The sequence below is a fragment of the Sander vitreus genome, chromosome 5, assembly GCF_031162955.1.
Source record: "Sander vitreus isolate 19-12246 chromosome 5, sanVit1, whole genome shotgun sequence".
NCBI lineage: Eukaryota > Metazoa > Chordata > Actinopteri > Perciformes > Percidae > Sander > Sander vitreus.
In genome coordinates, this window is record NC_135859.1 from 10,255,643 (window position 1) to 10,282,577 (window position 26,935).

At 40.7% G+C, this 26,935-nt stretch overlaps 2 protein-coding genes across 6 annotated transcripts in view; both read left to right on the plus strand.

Annotated features, from left to right (window-relative positions):
• The first annotated feature begins 349 nt into the window (after positions 1-349).
• On the plus strand, positions 350-4,819 carry cyb561a3a (cytochrome b561 family, member A3a). Of its 5 annotated transcripts, none has more exons than XM_078250356.1 (7): positions 350-483; positions 1,024-1,161; positions 1,929-2,133; positions 3,699-3,907; positions 4,064-4,218; positions 4,316-4,463; positions 4,548-4,819. In XM_078250356.1, exons 2-7 carry the CDS (start codon positions 1,024-1,026, stop codon positions 4,572-4,574), a joined length of 882 nt encoding a protein of 293 aa, XP_078106482.1. In that variant the 5' UTR covers positions 350-483; the 3' UTR covers positions 4,575-4,819. The 5 variants fall into 5 exon arrangements, with proteins under 5 accessions (XP_078106482.1, XP_078106480.1, XP_078106479.1 ...); XM_078250354.1 differs by having other exon boundaries at positions 351-483; positions 1,021-1,161; positions 4,313-4,463; XM_078250353.1 differs by having other exon boundaries at positions 351-483; positions 4,313-4,463.
• Positions 4,820-12,111: 7,292 nt separating this feature from the next.
• Positions 12,112-26,935, plus strand: part of loxl2b (lysyl oxidase-like 2b) — a 62,250-nt gene continuing 47,426 nt past the window's right edge. Inside the window, exons 1-3 of the mRNA XM_078250359.1 lie at positions 12,112-12,244; positions 15,183-15,542; positions 15,900-16,075. Of these exons, the coding sequence (XP_078106485.1) occupies positions 15,194-15,542; positions 15,900-16,075 (525 nt within the window). The 5' untranslated portion in view covers positions 12,112-12,244; positions 15,183-15,193. The remainder of the gene's footprint in view (positions 12,245-15,182; positions 15,543-15,899; positions 16,076-26,935) is intronic.

Here is a 26,935-nt window from a genome sequence, read left to right on the forward strand (position 1 = left end):
CGTTTTATTTAATTATTTCCCTTGCTTTATTGATTGTTTTTCTGTATTTCATGTGTGTGTGCTTAAATTCTATTTTGATTTTTCCTTCTAACTCCTAGTTGATCAATAAAGTTTTTATCATCTTATTTTATCACGGAGGCTGGAAGTTCAGAGCTGAAGAAAATAGCATCAAAAGAACTGGAGGGCAAAGCATCAACTTTGAGCTGGAGCATCAAAGCGCAGGACTTTGAATTATTCAATTTAATTGAAGAATTATAGAATCATCGTTTTATAATGTGGCGTGCTGCGGGGTACGCTGGTGACAAACAAAACTACATTTCCCACAAGGCCCTGCGTTGTCAATAAGGAAATGTGTTATCTCTTCCTGAAATGTGTTTAACCCATAGACAGTATATAAGAAGGTTTAACCTTTGTACGCAGCTTTTATCCTCGAGTTGTCAGTCGTATAACGTAAGATGTGGAATGTAGGCCTATGTAAATGAGGTACACGAATATACGCAATTTAACACGTGAATTATTCAGACTTTTTGTGTAGCCTATGTTAGCAGCGGTAACGTTACGTCACGTTAATTTTTACAAGACTTTTTGAAAGACAAGCTAATCTAATGTTGCCCTGCTTAAACAGAAACGCACCCTACGACATGAATTGTGATACTTAGGAATGTATTAACGACACGCTTTAAGTTGCTATACTTAAAAATGTTGTCAATGTAAAAATGTAAGTTGCAAAAGTTGAAATAGTTTGCTGAATGGGTCAAAGTTACACGAATGTCAAACTCAAGATTTAACCCGGCGTATGTATTGAGTCGTGTTCCTTTGCGAAAAAGCAACTGGGTAACTTTATCACGTTTTAACTTCACTTAATCTTTTTAAACTTTTTTTTTTTAATATTTTGTAGCATATATTTGTTTGACAGAAGAAGATGCTGTTTTTAGTTGGCTGGTTGGATGTTTCTAATTGCTTTTACGCACAAACTGATTAATGTGTCGCACTCTCACTTTCCATCTTATTTATGGGCAGCAGATGCAGCAAGCTGGCCCCTCATCTCCCAGCTGTTCTTCCACCTCTGACTGCTTCCCCCTCAGCCACCGCAATACAGCTGAATGTGGAAGTGAGACTTCAGCTGGACCAGAGAAACACGAAGTGAGAGCAGATAACACTGTGAGCATTACAGTAGTTAAAGAGTAACCAGGGGAAGTCACGACATAAAGCATTAACTTCTACATGATGTGGAGTTAAGTATCAGTATTGTAGAATAGTATAGGGTGTGCTGTGAGATACAGCACAGCATCTGTGGACAAGGTAAGGTGTGCAACACTGGTGTAGCCTACATTTCTGATGATACTCAAATGCCCAGCTTGTGATAAAGTGTTGAGTTTGATGTGATGCTGAAATAAATAGCAGTTAAAGGTTAGAAGAGATGTAACAATGATTGATTCAACCACTTTAATTGTAATTTAGTTTTTTCTAATGGAAAAGTTGAGATTTTTAAAAGGATTTTAAGTGAATTGTCACACGCTCTTATGTGTTTTTATTGTTTCTAGTACTAATTGAATTTAACATTCCATTTTGGCAGTTAGCTGCTGCATTTATGAATTGCAACTGAAAAAAAGGGTGAACAAGAAGGTGTTTAACATTGATTTGGGGCATAAACTTTAAACTGGGCTTTGTAGGTGCCATATTGTCATTGTTTCAAAAGCAGTTGAAATGCTGTTGAAACAATGGCTATAAGTGACCCCAGATGTCTTAAAAAAAACTTTTAACCAAAGTTAGCCCAGGCTTAATCTAGACATTTAGACATCATTTGAACTGCAAATGACCAATCCAGTGCTTACTGGGCAGCGACTAACTCATTTCGGGATTAAATCATCAACATGACACCTGCCATCCTATTTTTTTTCTGATTTTGTTCCTTTTTTATGGTTTAGCTTACATTTCTGTCCAGAATGAGGTCCATTGTGAGCTTCTACATATGCTACCTGCTGTGCCTGGGTCTGGGCCTGGCCTGCGTGGTGTGTGTATGCTTGTGGAATAGCCGGTGGCGTGGCGGTTTTGCCTGGGACGGCTCGGCACTGCAGTTCAACTGGCACCCTGTTCTGATGGTAACAGGTCTTGTTGTGCTGTACGGCAATGGTGAGTGCTTTTTCGTTTTTGGATCAAACTATTTCATTTCTGTTTCTCACTTCTGTTTTTCCTTGTGACAGTCTATTAAGATAATTACACATTACAGGTTGCATAGAGACCTAGCATATAATTTGATGCATCACTTTGGTATCATAAACATGAGGTAAAGTCCACAGTGACTGTTTTGCTTTAAGTGCCACACCTCAGTGATTGCAGTCACAGTTTTTTTTGATATAAATGAAAGAAGGTGCCTTTCAGCAAGAAACTGTAATGTATCTTCAACATGGTACATGATGAACTGGATGTTAAATTGTAATAATGATGGGTACTGTCTCTGTTTGGATGCCTTTATGTGAACACAATCAGTCAATACAAGGTAGGAGCTTCACACTTCTGCTAAGCGATTGCATTAGATTTTTGAGCCCGTTTCTGCCTAAATGTATATATCAATGTGTGGGAAAAGGAATACTTGATAATAGATGCATTTGGTCATTCCTCACCCTTTTTAAGTGTAATACAAATATCAATGTACAATGCACACACCTTGCGGTATGCAGTCAGGTTTAGGCCTGCCTCAGAGAAGAGGACGCCTCTGTCATGCACAGTACACCACAGGCACCGTTGGAGGTGCGACAGGCCTAAGGCCCAGCAGAAAGACCACCTCGCTGTAATGAATAATCAATGTACAATGCACATTTAGGGCAGCCCCTCTGGATATTAAATGGTGTGAATGGTTTTGAAATTGGAGGCAGCAGTGATGTGTTATATGCACACACAACATGTCATAATGTTCCACGTGTGATGAACATTTGTGAAAGTATTTGACTAAATGTCTGTGTCCACTGGTGGTTGTTATTTTTTCCGAGTTGTATCTCTAAGATGTTGCTGATTTTTTAAACTTTAAGGATAGGATACTACCTCATTGAAATGTATTAAAATACATACAACATGGTATTTTCTTATAAACTTTATTGTAAGTATAAGTGACTAATAGACACACCTTTCCGCATTTTCCATTCACATATGACATACTGATCATTTGTATGATATTACACGTGCATATGATTAGTAATGTTTAAAAAAAAGTATTGCCGTTAAAAGGAATTTGTAGTAACTCATTAATTTTGACAGCCCTTCCAAAAGATCAATGCAGACTAGTGTATTTGCGTTTTCACTTTTTCTTAATGGGCTACTCGAGTGATGAGTATTTATCTTTTGTATTTATTTATTTACTTTAATAAAGCGGTTATATATCTCACCTTTCAGTCCCTAGTATGATTCAACCTCCAAAACCACGAAATCTGACATTTCCTGTGATGCAACTCTGTAGCATTTTTCATTAGACTTCCCCTGCCATGTAAATACAACCAGGTATTTCAAACTCCATGCCTCCAGTTTGTAACACAGACAAAAAAAAAGTCTTAAAGCCAAAATCAAGGGAACCAAAATGCATTTATGACCCTGGTGAAATTATCAGGGTTATTTTCTCAGTGCGCTCCAGAGCCACAAACGACATTGACTATAATGTACAGATGAAACGTAGCATCTTTCCTCTTGTTCTTTCCTCCCTGCAGGAGCTGTGTTGTACCGCGTCCCCCTGACCTGGGGTCAGAATAAACTCCCCTGGAAGCTGCTGCATGCCACACTGATGTTCCTTTCTCTGGTTCTGTCAATTGTGGGTCTTTGTGCTGTGTTTGGCTTCCACAATGCTAAAAACCTTCCCAACCTCTACTCTTTGCACAGCTGGATTGGAATCGCTGCTGTAGCTCTTTTTGCCATACAGGTATACGACTTTACATGCAGTATATAAATCGCTTTATTAGACATGTGTAATAAGGTGTTTTCTTTTTGTCTTAATTTGAGACATGGTTGAGCTTTGGTTATCAGCCTTTGTGTTTACTGTGTCTGTGGATGTCTGTCCCTGCATTCATTATTTCAGTGGGTAGTAGGTATGGCTGGCTTCCTTCTGCCCTGCTCCCCCATATCACTACGTGCACTCCTGAAACCTGTCCATGTGTGGATGGGAGGCAGCATACTGTGGCTCAGCATCGCTGCATGCATTTCCGGAATCAACGAGAAACTCTTCTTTGTTTTGTGAGTGCCATGTTTGTGAGTTATGTTTTAGTAATATTTTCCTTAAAGATACAATAATTAAATTGCTCTCTTACATGTGTTTTCTTTCCCACAGCAGTGGAACGTATGCTAACCTTCCATCCGAGGCTTTGTTAGGAAATTCATTAGGAGTTTTAATTGTAGCCTTCGGCATGGTTGTCCTTATGATTTTGTCCAACCGTAAATGGCAGCGACCAGACTCCAGTCCTGAGGTTCTGGCTTACACGGTGAGAATATCAGTGCAGTTGATGAGATTAGAGGATTTATTTTAATGAAGTATCATAATTATCTTTATCTGCTCTCTCCCACAGCCATTGCTTCAAGAAGAAAATGAATGAAGGGAAACTGAAAATTGTTGCACGCATCAAACCCGTCCATGCAAAATCAGTTCAACCATTACAGATCACAATTCCTCTTTACAATCCAAACGTTCTACAAAGATCTACTTTGAATATACAAGCAGCTTTCTTAACAGTGTGATAATTATCAGTGTCTGTTGTGGGTGTAAATATTTATTTGAAATTATATTTAAGATCTTTGCGATCTTTTGCCAAAGAATAAAAAAAGTTTTCATTTCATCAAAGCTCTGACATTTTCCTCATAAGCTCTCCCATGATGCAGTGTAGCTAGCTAGCTAGCTAGCTAGCCAGCTAAGGGAAACTTGAGTTTTATATTTTACCACAGATATGTGTTCCTAAGGTAAAATCTCTAAACTAAGAAATATCCGAAGCAGGAATTTGATGGTATCCATTGGTATATAATCACCTGAAACTAAGAATTGTGTTTTTGTAAGCTTAGAATGCTGGACCTAAGGGTGACTCATAATGTAGTGAGTCTGCAAATTTCTTTATTGACGGAATAGTATTTGCTTTCTTGCAGAGAATAAGATGAGAAGATTAATGCTACTCTCATGTCTGTCTAGTAACTAACTAACGTAGCTAACGTTAGCTATGTGTCCCTGGGGCTGTTGTCCGCCCTCATCCCAACTGAAGTCTCTTAGCACTGGGGGAGTGAGGCAGACAGACCTTGCTAGCTGGCTAAGGTAGCATTAGATTAGTCTATCTATATAGCTAACATTACGTAGCAAACTTAATCGTGGGTTAGCCCAGTGCTGTTACAGTCATACTAAAAATAACTTTCTGAGATTAGCTAACGTTACTTGTCAACGTAGCACATTGTAGTAACGTTAAGCTGGATTGATTGATATTGAAATATATCAATAAATTAGGTCTCTGCTGTATTACTGTGTTTCAAAGTGGCATGTAATCAATGAAAAATTCTGCTCTGTGGCAGAAAAAAAGCAGTATTACAGTTACTGAGTATAACTTTCTGTGACATGATTTACAATTACTCTCAAACGTATCATCCGGGTTCCTGTGTTTTGACGGAAGTTAGAATAACTAGAGGGGTCAAAGGTTATATGACGCCACTGACAGGCGACCAAACAAAACGTCCCGTGTCATTAAAATGAAATTACAGATTTCCCTGGGTTTAAACATTGTTGGAACCATTTGAGATAGTGTAAGTACACAACTCAACAAAATGTATAACATAGGTATAGTCAGTTTTAGACATTTTAATGCAGAAATATTACATATTGTACCTTTAAACAGGGCACCCTTTTTGTGATTTACCAATTGAATTATGAGAAGGGAATCCACTTCCAGTGGTGAATGAACTGACCAACCAGTTACTGTGGGGTTTGTGCCGAGCTGTTTCTTAACTGGGTGCAGGGACTTTCTAGCTTGGAAATCCAGACCCAAATCCGAAAGATTAAGGGTCTGGCAATGAGTAATGAAAATGGCCCAACTCGAGGGGTGGCACCAAGCATGCATTTGAAAATCTCACTGCACGCAATTGGATAACACTACGACCAATCACAACAATACACAGGGTGACGTATCCAGAGCCCCATACGCTTAGCTACCAGCGGCGCTAACTGGTAGATTAAACTCTTGCCGTATCCGGTCGGCAAAACAGCAAAAACGTCCTTGCAAAGGAACGATTCGAGCACCGTCTTCTGGTCCTCTTTTAAGCTATGTTTAGACAGAAACGATCTGAAGAGAAAACACAAAAGTGGCGTTGCATTCTCACTTTTTATTCCACGTTTAGACGAGCGTTATGGTGACGCAAAAGTGTGTGAAATGCGATCCACCAAGTCCGCACGCCGACGTAGAACCTTCCTTCTACTTGTCTCCCTCTCTCCTCCTCTCCCTAGTAGCGCGACGCGAACAACAAACGCTGACAATTTTGTCTGGACAGACGAGGAGGTGGAGTTATTGCTCCAAACAATGCACACACAGACACACATGCGGCACAAACCCACACACACGCGGCATACACACACTCACACAGTGCGTTTTTACCCTTTAGACGGGAATGCAACGGTGGAGCGTTTTTAAGATTTCCACTCTGGAGGGTGGTTTCACTTTTTTGCGTTTTTAAGCCCCAACAATGCCGTCGCCGTCTAAACGAAAGGCTCATCTGATAAACATGTTTTGTCGTTTTCACCCGCAAGCGTATTCGTGTAAACAGGGCCTTAGATAAAAAGCCAAGTCTAACTCGTTCATTGTAACGGCCAAAGCCATTTCAAACAACTGGTGTTCATCCATAGCCATCTTGCAATGTTTACTAATGACTTTGACGTCGCAGCGCTGTCGTCATCTGTTTAGCTCACCTCTATATCAGATACACCGATGTGATTGGTGCAGCTCGGCTACAAGGGCATAGTTAATGAGCATCATTACTGAATGCCAGAGTGACTCGCTAAGCAAATTCAAATTGTGCTCTCGCGAGAACTCTGGATTTCCACGGTAGGGACTTTCTGGAATCGTGTCATCATTGTGAGCTTCCCCGCTAACCAGTTTAGCTCCTGGCCATGAAATAGTCAGGCACATAACCCCTCCATTAAACCACAACTTGTCATTTATTTACACTTCAAATTTGTCATGACTCTCAGTCAATTTGTTGTTAATGGCTTCCTATCATTGTTTTCAGTTTCTGTTTTCATTAGTTAATCATTTTGAAGGAGACAACAGATGCAGCAGACACAGGTTTCCTCATGTGTTTTATTTTTGTTTCACACAATGTTCAAATATCTGTTTTTTTCCTTCAGATGACATTAATTACATAACTAATGACGTTTTGGAAAAATCAACATTTTGCTATGATGGTTGTTTCTTACAGTTGTTTATTCTTGGGGTCCCCAGGAACCCTAGTCAGTAGTTCAGATATGTAGAATGAGGGTTAAGTGACATTGCTGATAATCCTGATTTAAATGGTAAAATGTAGTCTCTCTTTGCCAGACCCTCCTCCAAAGCACGCTGGAGGAGAGTCTGGCTACTCCACATAGCATTCGGGGATGGGAGGAAAACGTGCTCTGGTTTAATGGCATTTCTTTAAACCAATCACAATCGTCTTGGGCAATCGTCTAAGCACCGGAGAAAATCTGCGGTGCCGCTGCAAAAAAAGCTCGGAAGGAACTTGTTCTGGTGGAACGTGTACGTTTAAAAGTTGTTTTAGTCATGCAACAGAAGACTCAGATTGGACAGATAGTCTAGCTAGCTGTCTGGATTTACCTTGCAGAGAGGTTAACCATAGTCCTCCTCATAAATCAACCAGAGTTTAAAATGCCAACACAGAGGAACGGATATCCGGCCTAAATGAGTGAAATCTGGCGGATTTTCCGGCGGCAACGGAGCAATCCCGGAAGTGGAACGTCAAGGATATATACTAGGTAAAATGTGACAACTCAGCTATGCAGAAATGAACGTGGGAAGATGAAGTGAGTTCATGCAATACTGATCACGATCAGTCACTGCTTGGTGTCTCATCTTTGTCTCAGAAATGAAAGCACTGGCAGCAGTGCAGTAACAGTGTCCACTGACGCTGTAAAGGATGATAGTGAAAGTAAAACACATGATCACCAAATGCCACAAACACCTCAATAAAAGCTAAATGGTCAGAAACCTGCCTTATAAAAAGGCATGACAAGCACTTAAGACGGCAACAATAGCCCCTTGTCTTTCCTTGTCTGAAACTTTCATATGACTTTACGACACCTTACATGAGTATTATTGAGGCCAAAAGGTTGCAGGAACACTTTGTAATTGTGCAACAGCCTCAATCTGTATTGTATTGTTTAACACAACCACAGCTATCCTCACAACACACTGATTTCCTCCCTTTCACAAAAAAACACCAATACACTGCCAAAGCTGCACCGCAAAGTCACTAATGATCCGTCTGGTTTATGTTGAGAGGGAAAAACATCTTTGAAAAGAAGGTGACCTGTTGCACATCTAAGACCTAAATGCATAATTTTATAAATGGAACATAAGTGGAACATGCTGAATTTGTAATACTTGTGTTCAGGGGTGTTTCTAGGTCTTGAGGAGGTTCGGGGCTTAGCCTGGACCCATTTAACTAAACTGAATGCAATGCAAAACGGGGATTGGCTTGCCCAGCTTGTTAATAGCCAGTGCATGTTTATTTTAGCTGCCCAGTTTGTAGATGTTAGTTAAATAGCACCAACATTTGGCCTAATCAAAACTGGCCTGGCAACCCAAAGGCCAAGGTTTTTTCTCCAGATTTGTGTGGTGACTTATGACGTTGGGGATCTGAGGGGCCCCCCCCAAGAAAAGTTTGAGTATAAAACGCTTAATTACCTGCATTCTGGTTAATTTATATGCCCCTATTTCTACTTTTTTCTGAATCAATGTATGCTGGAAATATCTTTATGTAAAGGGAAACATAGATTACAATCCAAATATAAAAACATAATGGAATATATTGAAGTAAGGCTCTCAGGCATTCTGTATTGCGTTCATCTATTTATTCTCCTTTGGATCGACTTTTCTAATTATATCTGAGTCAGCACACATGTGGCCTAGGCATAATTTACTCTTCCCTCTTTTGCATCTTTTGTTGGGGATGTAACCTCCTTAAATGTGCAAATGACAATTATTCAACTCAATGATGAATTAATTTTAATGAAATAAACCCCTGGGTTGTAATATTTCAGATGTGTTTGAGCAAGATTTCTGCTCATGTTCAAAGCTTTGTGCACAATCAAAATATAACTCATCTCATCTGTGTTCTCTGAAATTTGGAGGAGTCGTGATATTTTGATAAAAAATAAAGTTATAATAGGATATTACAATAATAATTACATGATTGCTCTGCTGATATGGTAGATCTAAGACCTTCTGACAGACACAGAGCCCCGTTTGGGTCTCGTCACAGGAACTTCAAACAAAATAATTAGTATTGCGCTTCTAAACTGTTAATGGCATCAATGTGTTAGACTGATTTGGCTATGATTCCTCCGAAAATTACACCTTTCACAGCTTTCCTCATGTAGAGACGGTTGCTAGGTGATAGCAACCAAAACAACATGTTGGTCAGACCCATATAGAAGGTCAGACCCCGCACGTAGCTGCCCGTTCTATTCGCTTCGAAAAAATACACTGGACAAAGTTACAGTTCTACCATGAGTTCTACAAACAGTTGTAAGAACTGAGAGCATAGGCGCCGATACTGAAAATACTTAACACCCACGTGTGCCAGACTGCCAGTAGGCTAGGCCTACATTCATTTAAAATTTTGTGGAGCGTCTGTCATAGTGTGATTGGTTATGTCACTGTCAGTCCCCTGCTGATCGCGGTTACGTGTCAGTTAAACTTCTCATCTCCAATCCTATCTGTATTTGTGAGAAATGGCGCTGTTCTGAGTTGAAAGCCTACTTTACAGCGGTGTTTGTTTGTCTCGGTCGCCGTCCATTTCCTAAGGTTCTGAAATGCAAACATTTTTTGACTACTTTTTAAAGGGCGTGCGCCCGTGAGCACCCACGGAGGAAAACATAAATCGGCGCCTATGACTGTGAGTGCCTTGGAAAATACTTGTTTTCTGTATTTGCATGTGCCATTCTGAGGCCTTTTTATTCTATTATACTTATTTTTGTAAAAAAATTAAAAACAAGAGAGAGGGCGAGAGATCTGGGGCTATTCATAAAACGTCTAGGTGTCCCCGGCTACAGCCGGGGACACCTAGACCTAATGACGCCTAGACACCCAGACCTAATGACGCCTCTGCTTGTGTTTCACAAAGTTTGCAACGTTGTTGGAAGAAAAAATGTCCCGTTCTGTTTTACACAAGGTGGCAGCAGAGTAGAGTCCAGTCCAGTGACGGGTTTTTTAACACTTTGAGGATACTTATGCTGCTTTCTTGTGATCAGTGCTAAATTACAAGAATGAAGACAAGATCGGCAGGCAAAAATCCTCCTACACATGACAGGTCAAAGTTGATGTCAATATCTTGTGCAACACATGTATAATAATAAACAATACCAATACATTTTTATAATGAGTTCATTATTTCCCTCTACCCTCAGGCCAGTAGGACCACCCCTGTCTTATTATTACTGTTTTTAATGCATAGGCCTACATTGAAGGAACTGACACATTATATTTCACTGAAATCGTATTCTTGTATGATTTCACGTAACAAAGAAATACATTGATTAACTACATGCCTGATGGACATTTGTTCCTCTTCATTTTGAAGTAGCCTACATCACAGCTCTGTTTCTTTTGTTTCTAAAATAAGAACATACTCATCGTAATTTTTCCAGAAAATAAATGATCTCCCCATTTACCTGATTTTTTCATGGCTGTTTAGTGATCACTTGGTCGTTTTTTTTTTTTAAAACAGTTTTTCGACAGTGTTTGAAGGCAGCATTGTCACTTTTCTACGGTGGCCCTGAAGTGCAAATCACAACAGCAAATAGAAAAACGCAACAGCAAATCATAAAACACAACGGCAAATAGGAAAACACAACGGCAAATATGAAAACACGACAGCAAATAGGAAAACACGACAGCAAATATGAAAACACGACAGCAAATATGAAAACACGACAACAAATAGGAAAACACTTCAATAAATCATAAATCACAACGGCAAATAGGAAAACACGACACCAAATAGGAAAACATGACAGCAAATAAGAAAACACGACAGCAAATATGAAAACACGACAGCAAATATGAAAACATGACAACAAATAGGAAAACACTTCAATAAATCATAAAACACAACGGCAAATAGGAAAACACGACAGCAAATAGGAAAACACGACAGCAAATATGAAAACACGACAGCAAACATGAAAACACGACAGCAAACAGGAAAACACGACAGCAAAACATAAAACACAATGGCATTAACTTCTACCGGAAAAGGTAGGGCCTATCTAGCAGAGGACGGACCCTCCTGATTGGACAGACAGTCTCTCTGTTAAAAGTAGGCGCGTTTTTGTGTTTTTCACATCTTCTTCCTGTTAAAACACAGACAGTCCGTCTGTCCAATCAGGAGGGTCCGTCCTCTGCTAGATAGGCCCTAATGCCGTTGTGTTTTAAAATTTCTTGAAGTGTTTTCATATTTGCTGTCGTGTTTTCATATTTGCTGTCGTGTTTTCCTATTTGCTGTCGTGTTTTCCTATTTGCTGTCGTGTTTTCATATTTGCCGTCATGTTTTCATATTTGTTGTTGTGTTTTCATATTTGCTGTCGTGTTTTTCTATTTGCTGTCGTGTTTTCCTATTTGCCGTTGTGTTTTATGATTTGTTGAAGTGTTTTCATATTTGCTGTCGTGTTTCCCTATTTTCTGTCGTGTTTTCCTATTTGCCATTGTGTTTTCCTATTTGGCGTTGTGTTTTTTGATTTGCTGTTGCGTTTTTCTATTTGCTGTTGTGATTTACACTTCAGGGCCACCGTACTTCACAGGTCGGATCCGCTATTTCCACTTCCCGGGCCGTCTCCGGTGAGGTCATCTTAAAGGTGGGCGTCAGTGGGCGGGGCCACTGCAGCTCCGGTCCAAAGCCAGACGTTTGCATGAGAAGGAGTGAAAGTTTAGAGAGAAGGAGAAGAAACAGCTGACTTTGGGCTTTGGTCTGTACACAGTGTTACTGCAGCCTGCAGGAGCACACAGCCTCAGGAGGGACAAGAAAAGTAAGTTCTACTAGACTAGACTAGAGCCTGAAAACATGCGAGAGTTACCTTAAGAATTTTAACAATCAGAGTTAAAACCTTTGTCATTAAGAGTTAGGCTACTGTGTCTGTCTGATAGTAAGTTGTGTTGTTTCCCGCGATGTTACTGCAGGTTTTTCATTGTGTTTGACCTGGCTACAGCATGCTTCAAAGTTTTGCCCTGCTGTCTTTCTACATTTGAGCACATGTACAGTAGTTATTAATCAATTAGTCGATCGTCAACAGTTTTTTGTGTTTTATATCATACATTGAATACATTTGGGTTTTTAGTTGTTGGTCAGACAAAATGTAAAGATGTCATGGCATCTGGAACTTGTAATGAGACATTTTCTGTTTTTTTTTTGGCATTAAATTACCTAAACGATGAATAGATTCAGTGGTGGAATGTAACTAAGTAAATTTACTCAAGTACTGTACTTAAGTACAAATGTTGAGGTACTTGTTGAGGTACTTTACTTGAGTCTTTTCTTTTCATGCCACCTTCTACTTCTACTCCACTACATTTCAGAGAGAAATATTGTACTTTTTACTCAGCTACATTAAGCTGACTGAAGTTTAAGTTACAAGTTACTTTACAGATTAAGATTTTTGCATACAAAACACATGTAGTTTATAAAATATGATGTTTTATTATAAATTAAACTACCCAACAATATATAGGACCACATTCTGTAATTTAAAAAGACCCAACAGTTTCTCAAGAGCAAGCATTTGGTGCGACAGTGGCAAGGAAAAACTTCCTTTAGGCAGAAACCTCGGACAGACCCAGGCTCTTTGTGGGCGGCATCTGTCGCTGCCGGTTTGGACACAGACACTGATACAGATATACAGATATAGAGAAACATGATTCATAATAATTACAGCAGTTGGAATGATGAACAATGGCAGTTATAGTAACAATAAAGATAGTGGAACTATGACTAGAAATAATAGTTGTAGCAGTTCAGGGCGATGCGGGGTGTTGCGTAGCGTTGTGTAGCATAGTAGGGCACAGTAGGACGTCGAGCAAGACCACGGCAACATCAAGCATTTTTAGGTGGAATCCAAGGAAAACAGCGAGGCGAGAAAACATAAGGACTCCGGGGAGCTTATTCCCCAGAGTCCTTATGTTTTCTCGCCTTGAAGTTTTATAAGTTTTGAACCAAAGCATAGTCCACCCCTCTCCAACAGGTGGGACCTGACTTCCGTGAAGGTGAAAGCAGTTTGTAATTATATAAGACACAGAAGCCCTTCTGCCCTTTCTTACAGCATGAATACACTGGCATTAAGAGTTTCCAAAGGGGTTCATCTGCATTCGTTTGAAAATATCCTAATGAGCATGATTTCATTCCATCTGTTCATTCTGTAATGTGTGTGCTGTTACTAGCTTGTGCAACTACCGCCACGTTATGAGAAAAGTAGAAACCCTGCAGTTGAAGGATCATCTGGTTTCTGTCAGATGTTTTTACACAAAAGCGCAAGATTTTGAGCTTTCAACATTAAACATTTAATGGGTCGTGGAAACAGCTGTTGATGAGCCTGTGGAGAATTTCAGTTGTGTGCCAATTTTCGAGACCCATTTTGTCCGACCATTGACTTGATTATATCAGTCTGACTTGGAATTGTGATTTATTCTTTGTCTTTAAAGGTAGGCAGAAGCAAAGGCCTAGTTGTTGCCTGTTTGACATTACATCACCCCGCAGGTCTGTTTCAGGCTTGAGTCCAGCTTATCTTGGACTCATTTTCTAAACTCAACTCAAAGAAAACTATTGGATGATCATTTCTTCACACAGTAATTTGAAAGATGCAAAAAGAAAATCTTTCCATTTGCTGCAGCATTTTGAGAAAAAAACAATCTCTGTCCACACAAGATTTTTAGCATCAGTAGCAGAACTAATCTCTGTTCATATTAATACGTCTGACAACGCATATCACATGACCATTCCAACACGGTCTCACGGCCGTTCGTGAAATGGTCACGTTTTTTTATTTTTATCTATTGATTCGTATACTGGACACGATTATGTCGTTTTTTTCGTGGTGCTCAGCACGAAATGGGAATGGGAAGCATAATGGCAAGCATCTATACGGAGGTTGGGTTTAGAAGAACGGGTAAAGGACACGTCACACGCCGAGACACGACCTGCGGTCTCTGGGTGCTCAGCACGGAATGGGAAGCATGTTTAGGAAAAGAAGAACGGGGAAAGGACACTCCACACACTGAAACAACCCGTGGTCTCTGGGGGACACGCAACAACAACGGGACGGTTGTGTTTATGAAAAGAAGAACCGGGAAAGGATACGCAACAACGTAGTTTTCAAACCAAAACAGGGACAGCAGTGTTTGGTACATTTGGCACCTTTCACACGCTCCACCGACATACGTAAATTTTGTCATGCAGTGAAAAACAACTGTATAACTGATATTGTTGTGGCGCGAAAAGAGGACACTGGCAGTGCATAGACAGCACAACAGCAGCACCGTAAAAATGTTCTGTGGGATAGTCACCCCTTTCACATCACAAATTCCGAGGGAAACAAGCATTCAGCATTTATAACTATAGGGGACAAGAGACAGATTTTTAAAAAGTGGGGGGAAAAAACTGTAAAAATCAAAGCACCAGGGGCAGAGATAATACAATTGATTGTGTATTTTTGTCAGACCCTCCCTGCCTGGTTAATGACCACTCCCAAACTATGTTCCCAGTTTGTAAGACAATCTTTCCGTTACACATTTGTAGTTTCCAAGCCCAAGTCGAGAAAACCCTGTTGAGATTATAGGGGGTTCTCAGACTGTTAAATCAGTGTTCCCTCACATACTTGTTCTTCAGTCTGATTCCTCTCTAATAAACACCAAGAACCATTTTGAAAAACCATCTGAATTGTAATAAGTGCCTGTCTCTTTTGGTCTTTTCATCAGCTCCAACCAAAATGCTGCCCACCCAGTGTCTGCCCTGCTGCACAGTCATTCTGTTAATGCTATTCGAGCTGGCTCTTGCCCAGTACGAACACCTCGGCTACCCACCAGGCTACCCTGACCCAGAACAGGAACACTACATCGCCCCACAGCTGTCGCCAGACACGCCCAGGATTCAGCTCCGATTAGCGGGGGATAAGAGGAAACATAACGAGGGTCGCGTGGAGGTTTTCTACAACAATGAATGGGGCACTGTATGTGATGACGACTTCACTATCCATGCCGCTCAGGTGGTGTGCAGGGAGCTGGGCTACCTGGAAGCCATCTCATGGTCACCATCCTCGAAATATGGGAAAGGACAAGGTATGTAATGCAAAACACTGTTACTCTTGAAAGTGTGGGAACACATTAAATACAACAACAAATGTCATAATATTTCTCACAATAAAAATGGATAACATCTCATTTTTAATATATAGCCAGTACTGGCTGAGGATGCAGTATTTTGATGGAAACCCTGTGCATGATTTTATAATTCATGACTTATTTGTACTATTATTATTATTCATTGGAAACTGGTTCATGGTAAATGCTTTACAACTTTTGAGAAACCAGGTTAGCCTTCAAAAGAAAAATCTTTTTTACTCCTTTGTTTCCACTACTAAAGGGAAACATTCCTCCCCATGGAAGCACTGATCAATTTCTCTTCTTTCTCGTCAGGACCCATCTGGTTCGACAATCTTCACTGCACTGGCAAGGAAAAGACCCTTGCGCTGTGTCCTTCCAACGGGATCGGTGTTTCAGACTGCAAACACAGTGAAGACGTGGGCGTGGTGTGCAGCGACAAGAGAATCCCGGGATTTAAATTTGTCAACACCCTGCCCAACCATGTAGAGGTAAACTTGAAAATCTGTTAAAGTAATGGGGTTTTATCATTCAGACAAAGGTGTTTGTTACTGTACGTAAATCTTAGTTATGGCTTTATTCAGACAGGAACGTTAAGGAAAAAGTTTCAATGCTCATACTAGCCTATATTTGACACCTGGTGCGCAATAGTTAACTTAAAGCAGCTGGATATCACGAGATCACGCGAGAATCGTGGGATCACATATAATGAAAATCCATCTTGTCAGGCTCCAACCTAACAGCCAAAACACACCGCAGGTGTATAGCAGGCGTTGCGTATAGCAGGCCTCTATTTTTTACGCGATACGTGAGCGTATGTGTCAAGCCAGGCAGGTAATCGCATACAGGAAGACCACAGTACAGCTGGATATTTTACAAAAATAAAACACATTTCAAAATAAAACATCTAGGTTCATGGGGATTTTGGCTGTCTTGACTTCTCACAGCGAGACACGCGATCAGGCACACAGAGAGAGAGAGACCGACGGATGGACAGAGAGAGTGACTGACACACACACACACACACACACACACTGCCACGTATAGGCTACAATTACCACAGTTTACCCCACTCATCCTGTCTCTTTCTATCAGGGAGAGAGAGGGAGAGAGAGAGGAGAAGAAGGATCGCTTTGTGACCGACGTGTAGAAATATGCGTACAGTGTGAAAGGCCAGGCACACGATCAGGCACTTATCTACACTACGCGACACTTCCGCGGGTGGTGTGTTCTTAGTGTAATGCTTATTGTGTCCGAACTACCATCTTACCACATCAATCACCATCCGGTCAGGAACCACTGGTAGCTATGGGCATGGCTTAGATGTGTGACAGCCGCGACTGTTCAAAATAACAATGGCTGACGTGATAGACAGATCACGTGCCAGGTATTTTTTTTTAAGTGCCTGCCCTTTCCCAAACAGTTTCCAATGGTTCTGTGTTAACAAACCCTCTGGCATGCCAGGTTAACACAAGAGGAAGTAGTGGCACAGCTGGAGAACAGTGGTATCGCCGCTATTCATCAAGAAAACTTTCTCTCACAGACTGTTATCAGTGATGGATTTTAGAACTTATTTTGCTTCTAATTTATTAGCAATGTGAGGGCAAGGGACTGGATCCTACATTTCCAATAATGCAACTTAATAACGATTTTTCGTTTGACCCTTTTTGCGTGGTCAATGCCAACTCTCTCTCAAACTCCACACCCCCAGTTTGTAACGCAGCCTTTCTATAAAAATGTGTAGACGACTAGCTGAGATAACCCTCACCCTTGAGTTTTTCTTTCAGACATGACAGCTTGACAGACTTGGCAAAGCTCCTCCAGAATCACAGAAAACATAATACGTTTTCTTTTTTTTTTTTTAACAGGCTTAGTGATACTCCTAAAGCTCCTTTCAATAATCAATGTTTCCTTGGGTTTGGCTGGAAGCAGTTCTGTACACTTAAAGTTAACCCATAGGAACTCTGTTTTTATTACAGTCCTTTCTAACTAGCCTGCAGTGAAAGTGTGTCAGCAAAAGTGAAGTTAAACTGGTAATTGTTAGGTGTTGCACTCGTAACTGTCGGAGTTGTCTTGCCGGATCTTTGAAAAGCTGAGCTGAACATCGCCTTCTGGACCAGCCAATGAGCTCTAACCTAATTGCCACCAAAAGCAGAATGTTATCTTTCTGCTCACTGTGCAGGCCTCATGAATGCACATTCCAATGTTATGAGCAAACTGCAAACCAGAGCTAACTCTCTGCATCTGTCTCTCCGTCTGACCCACTCTTCTGGTTTGTTGGAGAGCTTAAAAACTATAATGTTATTAATATGCTATATAGTGTTTTTCATAATGCCCTCAAAACATGTGTGAACAGCTCAGCAGAGCTTTTCTTTTACAAAAGCAACTGTCAGGATTAAGGTTTATTTTACAGCTGACTTGAATTGAAAAACTAACTGAAATGGGGAAGGGGCTGCTTATAGCAAAGAACCTCAAGCGAATAATCACCTGAATCTGCAGCTACTCTTGGCTTTACGGAGTTTCAGCTCATTGTTTAGCTGTCTGGCCCACAACTTTACTGTTTTGATTCACTTTCGCTCTCATAGCATCGTTTCGGCCTCAATAGGCAGCTGTTTTCAGCAAAAGAAACTTTAAAGACCCACTGTACACTACCTGCTCAGTACTAAACAGTAGCCAGAGTTAGTGACTAGCTAGAAGATCCTTCCCGAGACGATTTCAGAGAGGCACGGTTGCTGTGTCCGGAACTAAGCCCCGCCAAGACGATTGTGATTGGTTTAAAGAAATGGAAACAACCCGGAGCATTTTTTTTATTCCTATCCTAGAATGTATCTGCGGTGAAGCCAGACCTTACTCCACAGCATTGTGGAGATAGGCTGATGCGAGCCTATCCACAATATAACTCAATCGCCAACAGTTCCGGTCAGAGATTCTGGTTATGCTATTAGCGGCTAATGTAGCCTGGAGTCTCTAGTCACCAGCAGAGACGAGGAACAGGCTACAGAGGTCTGGTAAGATAACTTATTTCCAACTACAGCACCCACAGTTTTTTTTCTTATTTTTAAAGGGGTGATAAAATGCAAAACCGATTTTACCTTGTCATAGCTGAAAAACGACAGTTTGGAGGGTAAATAGGACATACATAGAACCTCAAAATTCCATTGACACCTCTTTCCTCTGCAACTCTCAAAATTTGAAACTGCTGCTGAAAACAGAACTGAAACTTTGCGTTTTGTCTCGCCTGTGTGTGCGTGCGTGTGTGTGTACGTGCGTGGTTCGCTCAACCAATCGGCGCACAGCTCAGCTCAAATATTCATGAGCATACCATATTTGGAAGAAAAGCTGTCGTTCCAAATAGGGCCACAACACAGGGATGCATTAGGACCCATAGAATAGCACCTGGGCCATTTTCAGCCCAACCAATGTTACATACCCTATTAGTAGACCTTAAAGCGTAACTCTCGCCAAAATGCAACCTAGGGTCTTTTTGTGAATGTACCTGAGTCAAACTTTCGTTTAAAAGCATATTTAGGACGGAAGCGCCACTTTTAAGATGTACCTTATTTTTGTTTTTCAGTCAAATGGTCTTTTGAATGGGAGTAATAGGGGCACTTTTATGCTAGCCTCAAAAAAGCTATTTTAAAACACTAAGAAGGCTCGACACAACATGAAACTTTGCTCGAAGTATCACTAGGGGCTCTACACCTTAACTACACAAGGGATATATTAAATCTGTGGCTACTTGTTTTGATATCGACTCGTTTTGACTGCCAAGGTGGCAGCAGCCAGAAACAACAAGAGCTATGGTGAGTTGTTCAAAACCTCTCTTTTTAGTAAACTCTGGGTACACAAACAATATTCTCAATGCTCGAGTTCATGTGTAGAGCCCCTGGTGATACTTGGAGCAAAGTTTCATGTTGTGTCGAGCCTTCTTAGTGTTTTAAAAATAGCTATTTTGAGGCTAGCATAAAAGTGCCACCATTACTCCCAACGAAAAACGAAAATACGGTACATCTTAAAAGTGACGCTTCCGTCCTAAATATGCTTTTAAACTAAAGTTTGACTATCACCCCTTTAAACTCGTAGTCTTCAGACCCAACCGTCTGTGACTCAAGTAACATCACTTTTTTCACATAGTACTCCCTAACAGGTGTCAAAAATATGCAAGGCTGCCAGGGCCGAATTTTTGTCCCAGTCCGCCCCTGCTAACACCTGTAAACTATGTGTAAAATCGGTGGAGTTCCCCTTTAAAGCTGCATTGTGGTAACAGATACATCTAGCTGACTTCCTGCAGAGACGTTTACAGAGACAAATGATAAAGATTATGATTCTCTAGCGAGCACGGCTGGAGTGGTCTAGACGTCTGGAGTCAAGCGGGGATAGTAGCTGCAAAAAAAAATCAGACTCAGCTTTTCCATATAGTAAAAGAAATCACATGGGCTCCAAGCATGTAAAACACAGCCAACCAGGCTCTGCTGCCACACAGCCAGGCCTAGCTTTATCATCTCAAAGTGGTAATCTGGTGATTCACCCACACATATTCTGGTGTGTAATGGCAGCCATGACGACATGTTGTGGGGGGTTTTGCGGTATGGGATGATTAGGGCTTTCAGAGTGCTAAGGAGCCTGCATGTAAAATAACTGCCTCCTCAGGTGATAGTAACCTCAGTTCAATGGCCAGCCACTTCACCACAAAGGAAATACCCAGAGAGTGAGCTAAGAGGGAGGTGAAACACAAACCCTTGCATGCACGTGTTACTGACCTTTGACATCTGGGTTCAGATTCCTCTCTGTGACCGCTTTGTCTTCTCACATTGTTGAAATTGTGAGTGTTGCCGGGGTTTTTTACCGACTTGTAAACATGCAACAAAAAAACCCATCTTGTTCCTTGAATTTGTTCTTTTGTGGTCAGCTGAGTTCATGGGTTTGCATGGGCTCCAGTAACTGTATATTTAGCGTTGTGTCTCAGTCAGCTGCACAGTAAACAACACAGATTGACAACCAGTGTTCTCTGGAATATTTACAGTCACATCTCTCCACTGTTTATGTATTCCTATGCTTTGAGGAAGTCTGCTGCAGAAATAGCCACAGAGATTTACTGAGGTCAGACCTGTGATCATGTGCATGCATTACATTCCATTTCAAACCAATTTCAACATGAAGAAATTCCAGGGCTCATGAAGTGTGATGTTTGGCAGTGCCCGTTTCCACCCTGGTCCAACAGGCAGCCTCATTTATCCAAATTATATGAACAGTGATGAAGTCAGATTTCTCAACCAGATTTATTCAAGTCAACACTCAGAAAGGGACACAAACAACAGTTAAAAATGTCTGAGGAGCAGCCTGTGAAAGAGGAATATTCTTAGTCACTTGACTTAATATGGAAATGTCAACTGATGTGGAGACTGGCTACACAATGGAGCATTATAGAAATGTCTGTCAGCAGTGAAGAAAAGCTGGAAAGATGTAATTAGGGCTGAGTATTGTAATCGTAGCCATTTTTGGTGCAAACGTCCTCAATTATAAGTCATCAAAAGCTTTTGAAAATGGGTTATAATGTTGGACTCTTACAATATATTCTCGCCAACAGGTCTGGTTCCTTCATAAAGACATCTGCTTGTGAAATATATTACTAACCTCGACTTTCACTGGGGAACGTGTCTCAGTGACTTGTCAAAATCCTAATTTCCCTAAACACTCTTATTGTCCAGCTGACATAATTAATCACCAACTATTGTGATGATCAAATAATCTTTGAAGCCAACAAACATTACATAGCTTCAGCGTCTCTGAGTTGATGTTCTTGACTTTGTCTTAACGGGCTGTAATGAAATGTGATATGAAACCGAAATTGCGACACTCAGATCCACAAACCTGTGTGTGAGAAGGCAGAATCACGACACACCCCTTCCAACTCCCATAGTTATCCTTTCCGTCCAGAGCCAATAATACCACATCATTAAATTACTATTAGTATTAGTCGTTTTGGTGCCTTATCCCCCTTTTGTCGGGTAAATTTAGCTAACTGTAAAGACGGCTAAACGCGAAGGGGGGGAATTCAGCACGAACACCGGTGACGCTAACGGAGGTGTAATGTTACGAATGGCCGCTGTTCTGACTCGGGTGCCTGGGTCTGTTTACCGACGATTCAGTAAACTGCCATTAGCGTCCTTAGCACCGTAGTTAAGTGCTGACCGGGTTTGGATTGTTGTAATGATAGTGGCTGGCTGCTAGCTGGCTGGGGGCTGACTGATGATGTGTCCCCGGGGCTGTTGTCAGCTCTCATCCCGACTGAAGCCTCGCAGCGCCCGGAGAGTGAGTCAGACAGACAGGGGTGTGCTAGCTGGCTAAATTACCATTAGATTAGCCGTCTATTTTTACAGTTAATGTTACTGATGAATTTGTGGGTTAGCCCAGAGTTGTTAACCGTGGTAAAAACAATCATACTAAAAATAGCTGAGCGTGTTGAACGATGTCGTAATCTTATGTTACCTATCAAGAATTAGCTAACGTTATAGACCAAGCATTAGCATTAGCTACTTGTCAACCAGCACCTTTATAGTAGGCTAACCTTGAAGCAATACCAAAGCACTTTTCCTATTCGGTCCCCCTACAGGTTGGAAGCGGAATTGTCTGTTACCGTTACCATTACCATTATTCTTATGTTTAATTTTTCGAAACATTATTTTAAGGTACAACAGAATCTTTGGTGTTGGATCAATCGATATTGAAATAAATAAATATCAATAAATAGGTCTCTGTTGTATTACTGTGCTGCAAAGTGGCATGTTATCAATGACAAAACAAAGCTATGTAGCAGAAAAAAAGTTGTATTATGTTTACTGAGTATAACTCTCCTCCACCCACACACAGCATTCTGGGATGGGAGAAAAACATGCTCTGGTTTATTGGCATTTCTTTAAACCAATCACAATCTTCTTGGGCTGCTCTAAGCGCCGGACGGAGCCACGGTGCCGCTGCAAAATAGCCTCGGGAAGGAACTTGTTTTGGTCGAACATGTACATTCTAAGGTTGTTTTAGTTCTGCAACAGAACACTTAGATTGGACAGATAGTCTAGCTAGCTGTCTGGATTTACCCTGCAGAGATCCGAGGAGCAGTTAACCATAGTCCTCATAAATCTACCATAGTTTAGAATGCCAACACAAAATAAGCGGGATGTGTGGGACATCCGGCCTTAAAAGAGGGAATTTCCGGCTGCACCTGAACATCGTCGTCGATATAGACTATAAATACAGTGATATTTCATGCTTGTATTTCAAGTTTGTATTTCTGTAATTTTCAGGGTCAGTGCATCAATTCTACATACATGTAGTCCACATTTGTAAGACTTCTGGAAGGCACAAATAGTAGTTTTTTTATAAGTTACATTATTATAATGTGTTATTTGAGAAGTTACTATAAATGGTTATAGATTAATGGAGCCCCCCTCCAAGCACTTAGAACCAACACTTTCCTCTCTATTTGCATAGATCTTTACTCTTTTTCTTCTTTACTGCAGCTTTTCTCTTATTTTCCCTCCTTGCTCTTTCTCTACTGCTCTCCCTCTCACAAGTAGATTACAAGCAGGCATGAAGTCACCCCAAGCACAGTTTACAACTCCCATTTTACTCTCTTTAGTCATTTTTTCCCTCTGAGGCTTTAAGGTCAAATCTTCCACTTTCCTCCCTGTAAATCTTCAACCATGTCATGGCAGGGCGCCATAAATTGCCTTGTCAGCCCTTTAGCACGTTTGCACTATGCAATTAATACATGGCTGCACTTTGTGTCACAATCTAAAAATGGTTTCAACTATTTTAATAATTTTTCACATAGCTGTTAGATGTTTCTGCAACTCTGTAAAATCTTTCGCTCCGAGGCATCACATTCCCACAGTTAAACGACGGATGTTTTGCCTCTGGAGACTCGAGAAATGAAGTGCTCCATCTGACACTAGTGTGAATGGAGGATCTCACTCGGGGGAGAGCTTGCTTTCACAGACAATGTGATTTCTTTGTCATGTTAAAGTAAGAAACGTCCAATCTGTTCTTGAAGGCTGACAAACATGCACCAATGTTAAAGGAAGTATGCCTTTGATTATTCTGACTGTTCTGCTGTTTTTCTAGCCATGTGCAGAACAGATTTGTCACATTTAATCGGCTGTGTTGTTGAGGAGGAATGTAATGGTGTCATATCTGCAAGTTCCTTTTTTGGCTCTTCTCCACAGCTGGAGACATTCTCTGTCACAATGTGTAACGTGTGTCATGTGACAACAGAAAAATACACTTGCTATCTGACCAATGTGTATAGTTTAATAATATTTAAAACTAAACTTTAAAGTTCTAACCTGACGCGCCAAATGTTTTTTAACACAACCACCCAAAAGAATACTTGGCAGGTGACATGAAAGCATTAGGTTTGAGCCTGACAAGATGGATTTTCGTTTGATACGTGATCCCGCAATTCTTGCATAATCTCGTATTATCGCGAGAAAATCTAAAAAATTGTTTGACAAAACATTACCAACTCAAGGTCTAGTATTTTATGGAGCTTTTAAACATGCCACACAATCAGTCAGTGAATGGAGTTGTCATGGAGATGGAGCTGTTGACATGTGAGCTCAGTAGCTGCACTTTTAGTATTTCTCGTCCATGTTGGCTTAAAGTTTAAGCATCAAAGATTATTTTTGACCTTGGAAACAGGACAAAACAATTCCAACTCAAGGTCCGCTCACTAGCTTTTTGTGGAGCTTTCAAATATATCACATGGTCATTATGAAGACCGGACAAACTATGGTAAAAGTAATTTTCCACTAGTGTGGCTCTAGGAATGGTAGTGTCAGGTGGTCAGTCAGTCATTTGGTCCACCACTTTGGTCCAGACTGAAATATTTCAACAACCATTTAATGGATTGTATTTATTTTGTGTACAGACCTTTATGTTTCCCAGAGGATTAATCTTAATAACTTGACTTTTCCTCTAGTGTCACCATGAAATTGACATTTGTAGTTTCATGAACCGTTGGTTGGATTGCTATTTCATTTGGAACAGACAGACATAACCCCCTCAGGATGTACTGTAATAATAATTTGTTTGTTTTTTTGTCTAATACTTTGTTTTATAAAAAACTGCTAATTAACAAATGTTAACAAGCTAAAACTAAGATGGTATACATGGTAAACATTATACCTGAAAACGTTGGCATTGTCAGTGTGAGTATGTTAGCTGGCTGATGTTAGCATTTAGCTCAAAGCACTGTTGTGGCCAAGTAAGACCTCACAGAGCCACTAGCATTGCTGTAGACTCTGTAGACACATTATATGCTGAGCTTTTGGGATATACACCTGCTAAAGATGTCTAAAAATGTGATCCAGGCTACTTGCCCAATTTATATTTTTCAGACACTGTATAATATGATCTATACGTGTTTGCAAATGTCAGAAAGTACATTTGAAAAGACAAATGCAACTACAGCAGTGCCGGAAATGGGCCAGAACTCACCGGTACTGAGTACCGGCACTTCTGAGTGAGTGAGTAGGTAGGGGATCCCTTGAGCCCCCCTAAAAAGGGTCTAAATCGCCACTGAATAATTGTATTGGCTAAACATATTATATATATTGTAACCCTGATCGCTTGAGTAGGCTACTGTGCCGCTGTCCACCGCCTGATGCAGGAGCACAGCCGTGATCCAGTGCGCAGCCCATGTGATCACCAAATCCTGCACACCAGACCAGCAAGCCGTGGCGTTATGTGGCAACAGTTGCCTTTGTGGCCGAAAAACATTATGACAAGAGGATTGTAAAAGAAGTATAGAGCGCACGCAACACGACAACAGACTTTTGCATGGTGTGCCCCGCTTCTCGTCACCGGGGCGCATGCCAGCTGCTGACTCCGCTTGAGTGACATGCAAGCACACGCTCCAAACCACTTCTAATTAATCTTCCACACCCCTACACCACTTACGCAATAAGCTACTCTTTTTATGTCTGTGTCTTAATCGGTTGCATTTTTTCATACAAAAAGTGCTTTACACACAACCTTATCACAGCTGAATATTTCATCACTGTAGCTACAGTGGCTGGTGAGCAAAAAAGTTAATGTCAAGCTCTGAACGTGTGCAATGAAATGCATACAAAAACACATTTTATGTGATGTATTACCAAGACATGCCTATAAATATAAATACAGTATATCCAAGACACATTATCATGTCATGCAACTGCTGAATTAGTTTTTTGGTCCAATTAAGGCACTGAACTACGGTCATACATTGCAAACAAGTGCTCTTTGTGTATGCAGGGTTTTTATTTTTGCAAATGGAACCCTGTTTTTATATATCAGTGCCAACTGTGTGTGCACAAAGGTTTTGGGTTTAGGCTCTGTCTGCACCAACAGAAAACCTTCCACATATGGCTCATCTAACCTGCCATACCTTTACATCAGGGCAGAGGAACAAATGAGAAAAACACAACAGCAGTGTAGATTTATTTCTGAATATATATGGTACATTTGTCTAAACTGCTGTATTTAGTAGGTTTATCACCTTCTACCTCTATCACTCCAGAGTGTGTCTTTCTTTTCCACATTTTAATGCCACTTTAGCTTTAATGCCATATAAAAGCAGTTCATTTCCATTAAATCATTGTCTTTGTAATTCACGCTCCACTTCAGGGTTTGTCACAACTTTGTGAAACATCTGCTTTCTGTTTGTTAATATAGGCTCTTTTAAATGGATTTTAGAGGAACTGCACATTGCGACACACTGCATTCTGTAAACACTATCTCTTAAAACACAGAATGCTCAATTTGCGTTGCAGCTGGTGGAATAATCAGCTCTCAAGAAAGACTCGGTATTGTTCAGACATGTTTTAAAGTCCAGAAAGGGACAACAGAAATACCTAAAAATGGCACAGCTCATTAGAATTCTCAGAAAGAGACATGCAACTAAATACCACATAACATGTGAACTCAGTGTCTTGGTATTTTGCTGTGGATGTGAGGTGATTTCTGCTGGCTGAGAGACTTGTTGAAGACCTCTATTGAAACCACATGTTCCAAAGTTCCAAGCACTTTGTTTCTTTTTCCGGCAAATGCAGTCTCTACTCCACTGTGTACTGTAAGAAAAGAAGAAGTCACACACAATCGTATAGTACAATGTAGTGGAAATCAATCTCACTTGACATTGCGAGTGTGGGGTTACCCCCATCACCTTGTTAAAACTATTCTATCCAGCCACTGACCTTAGATTGTAGAATAACGATAAAGAATACAGGCAACTGGGGATCTTTTTATGTCATTCCTTAATCTGAAACTTATATTAATTTCTAAATTCCGATTTTGCTCCACTTGCCCCCAAA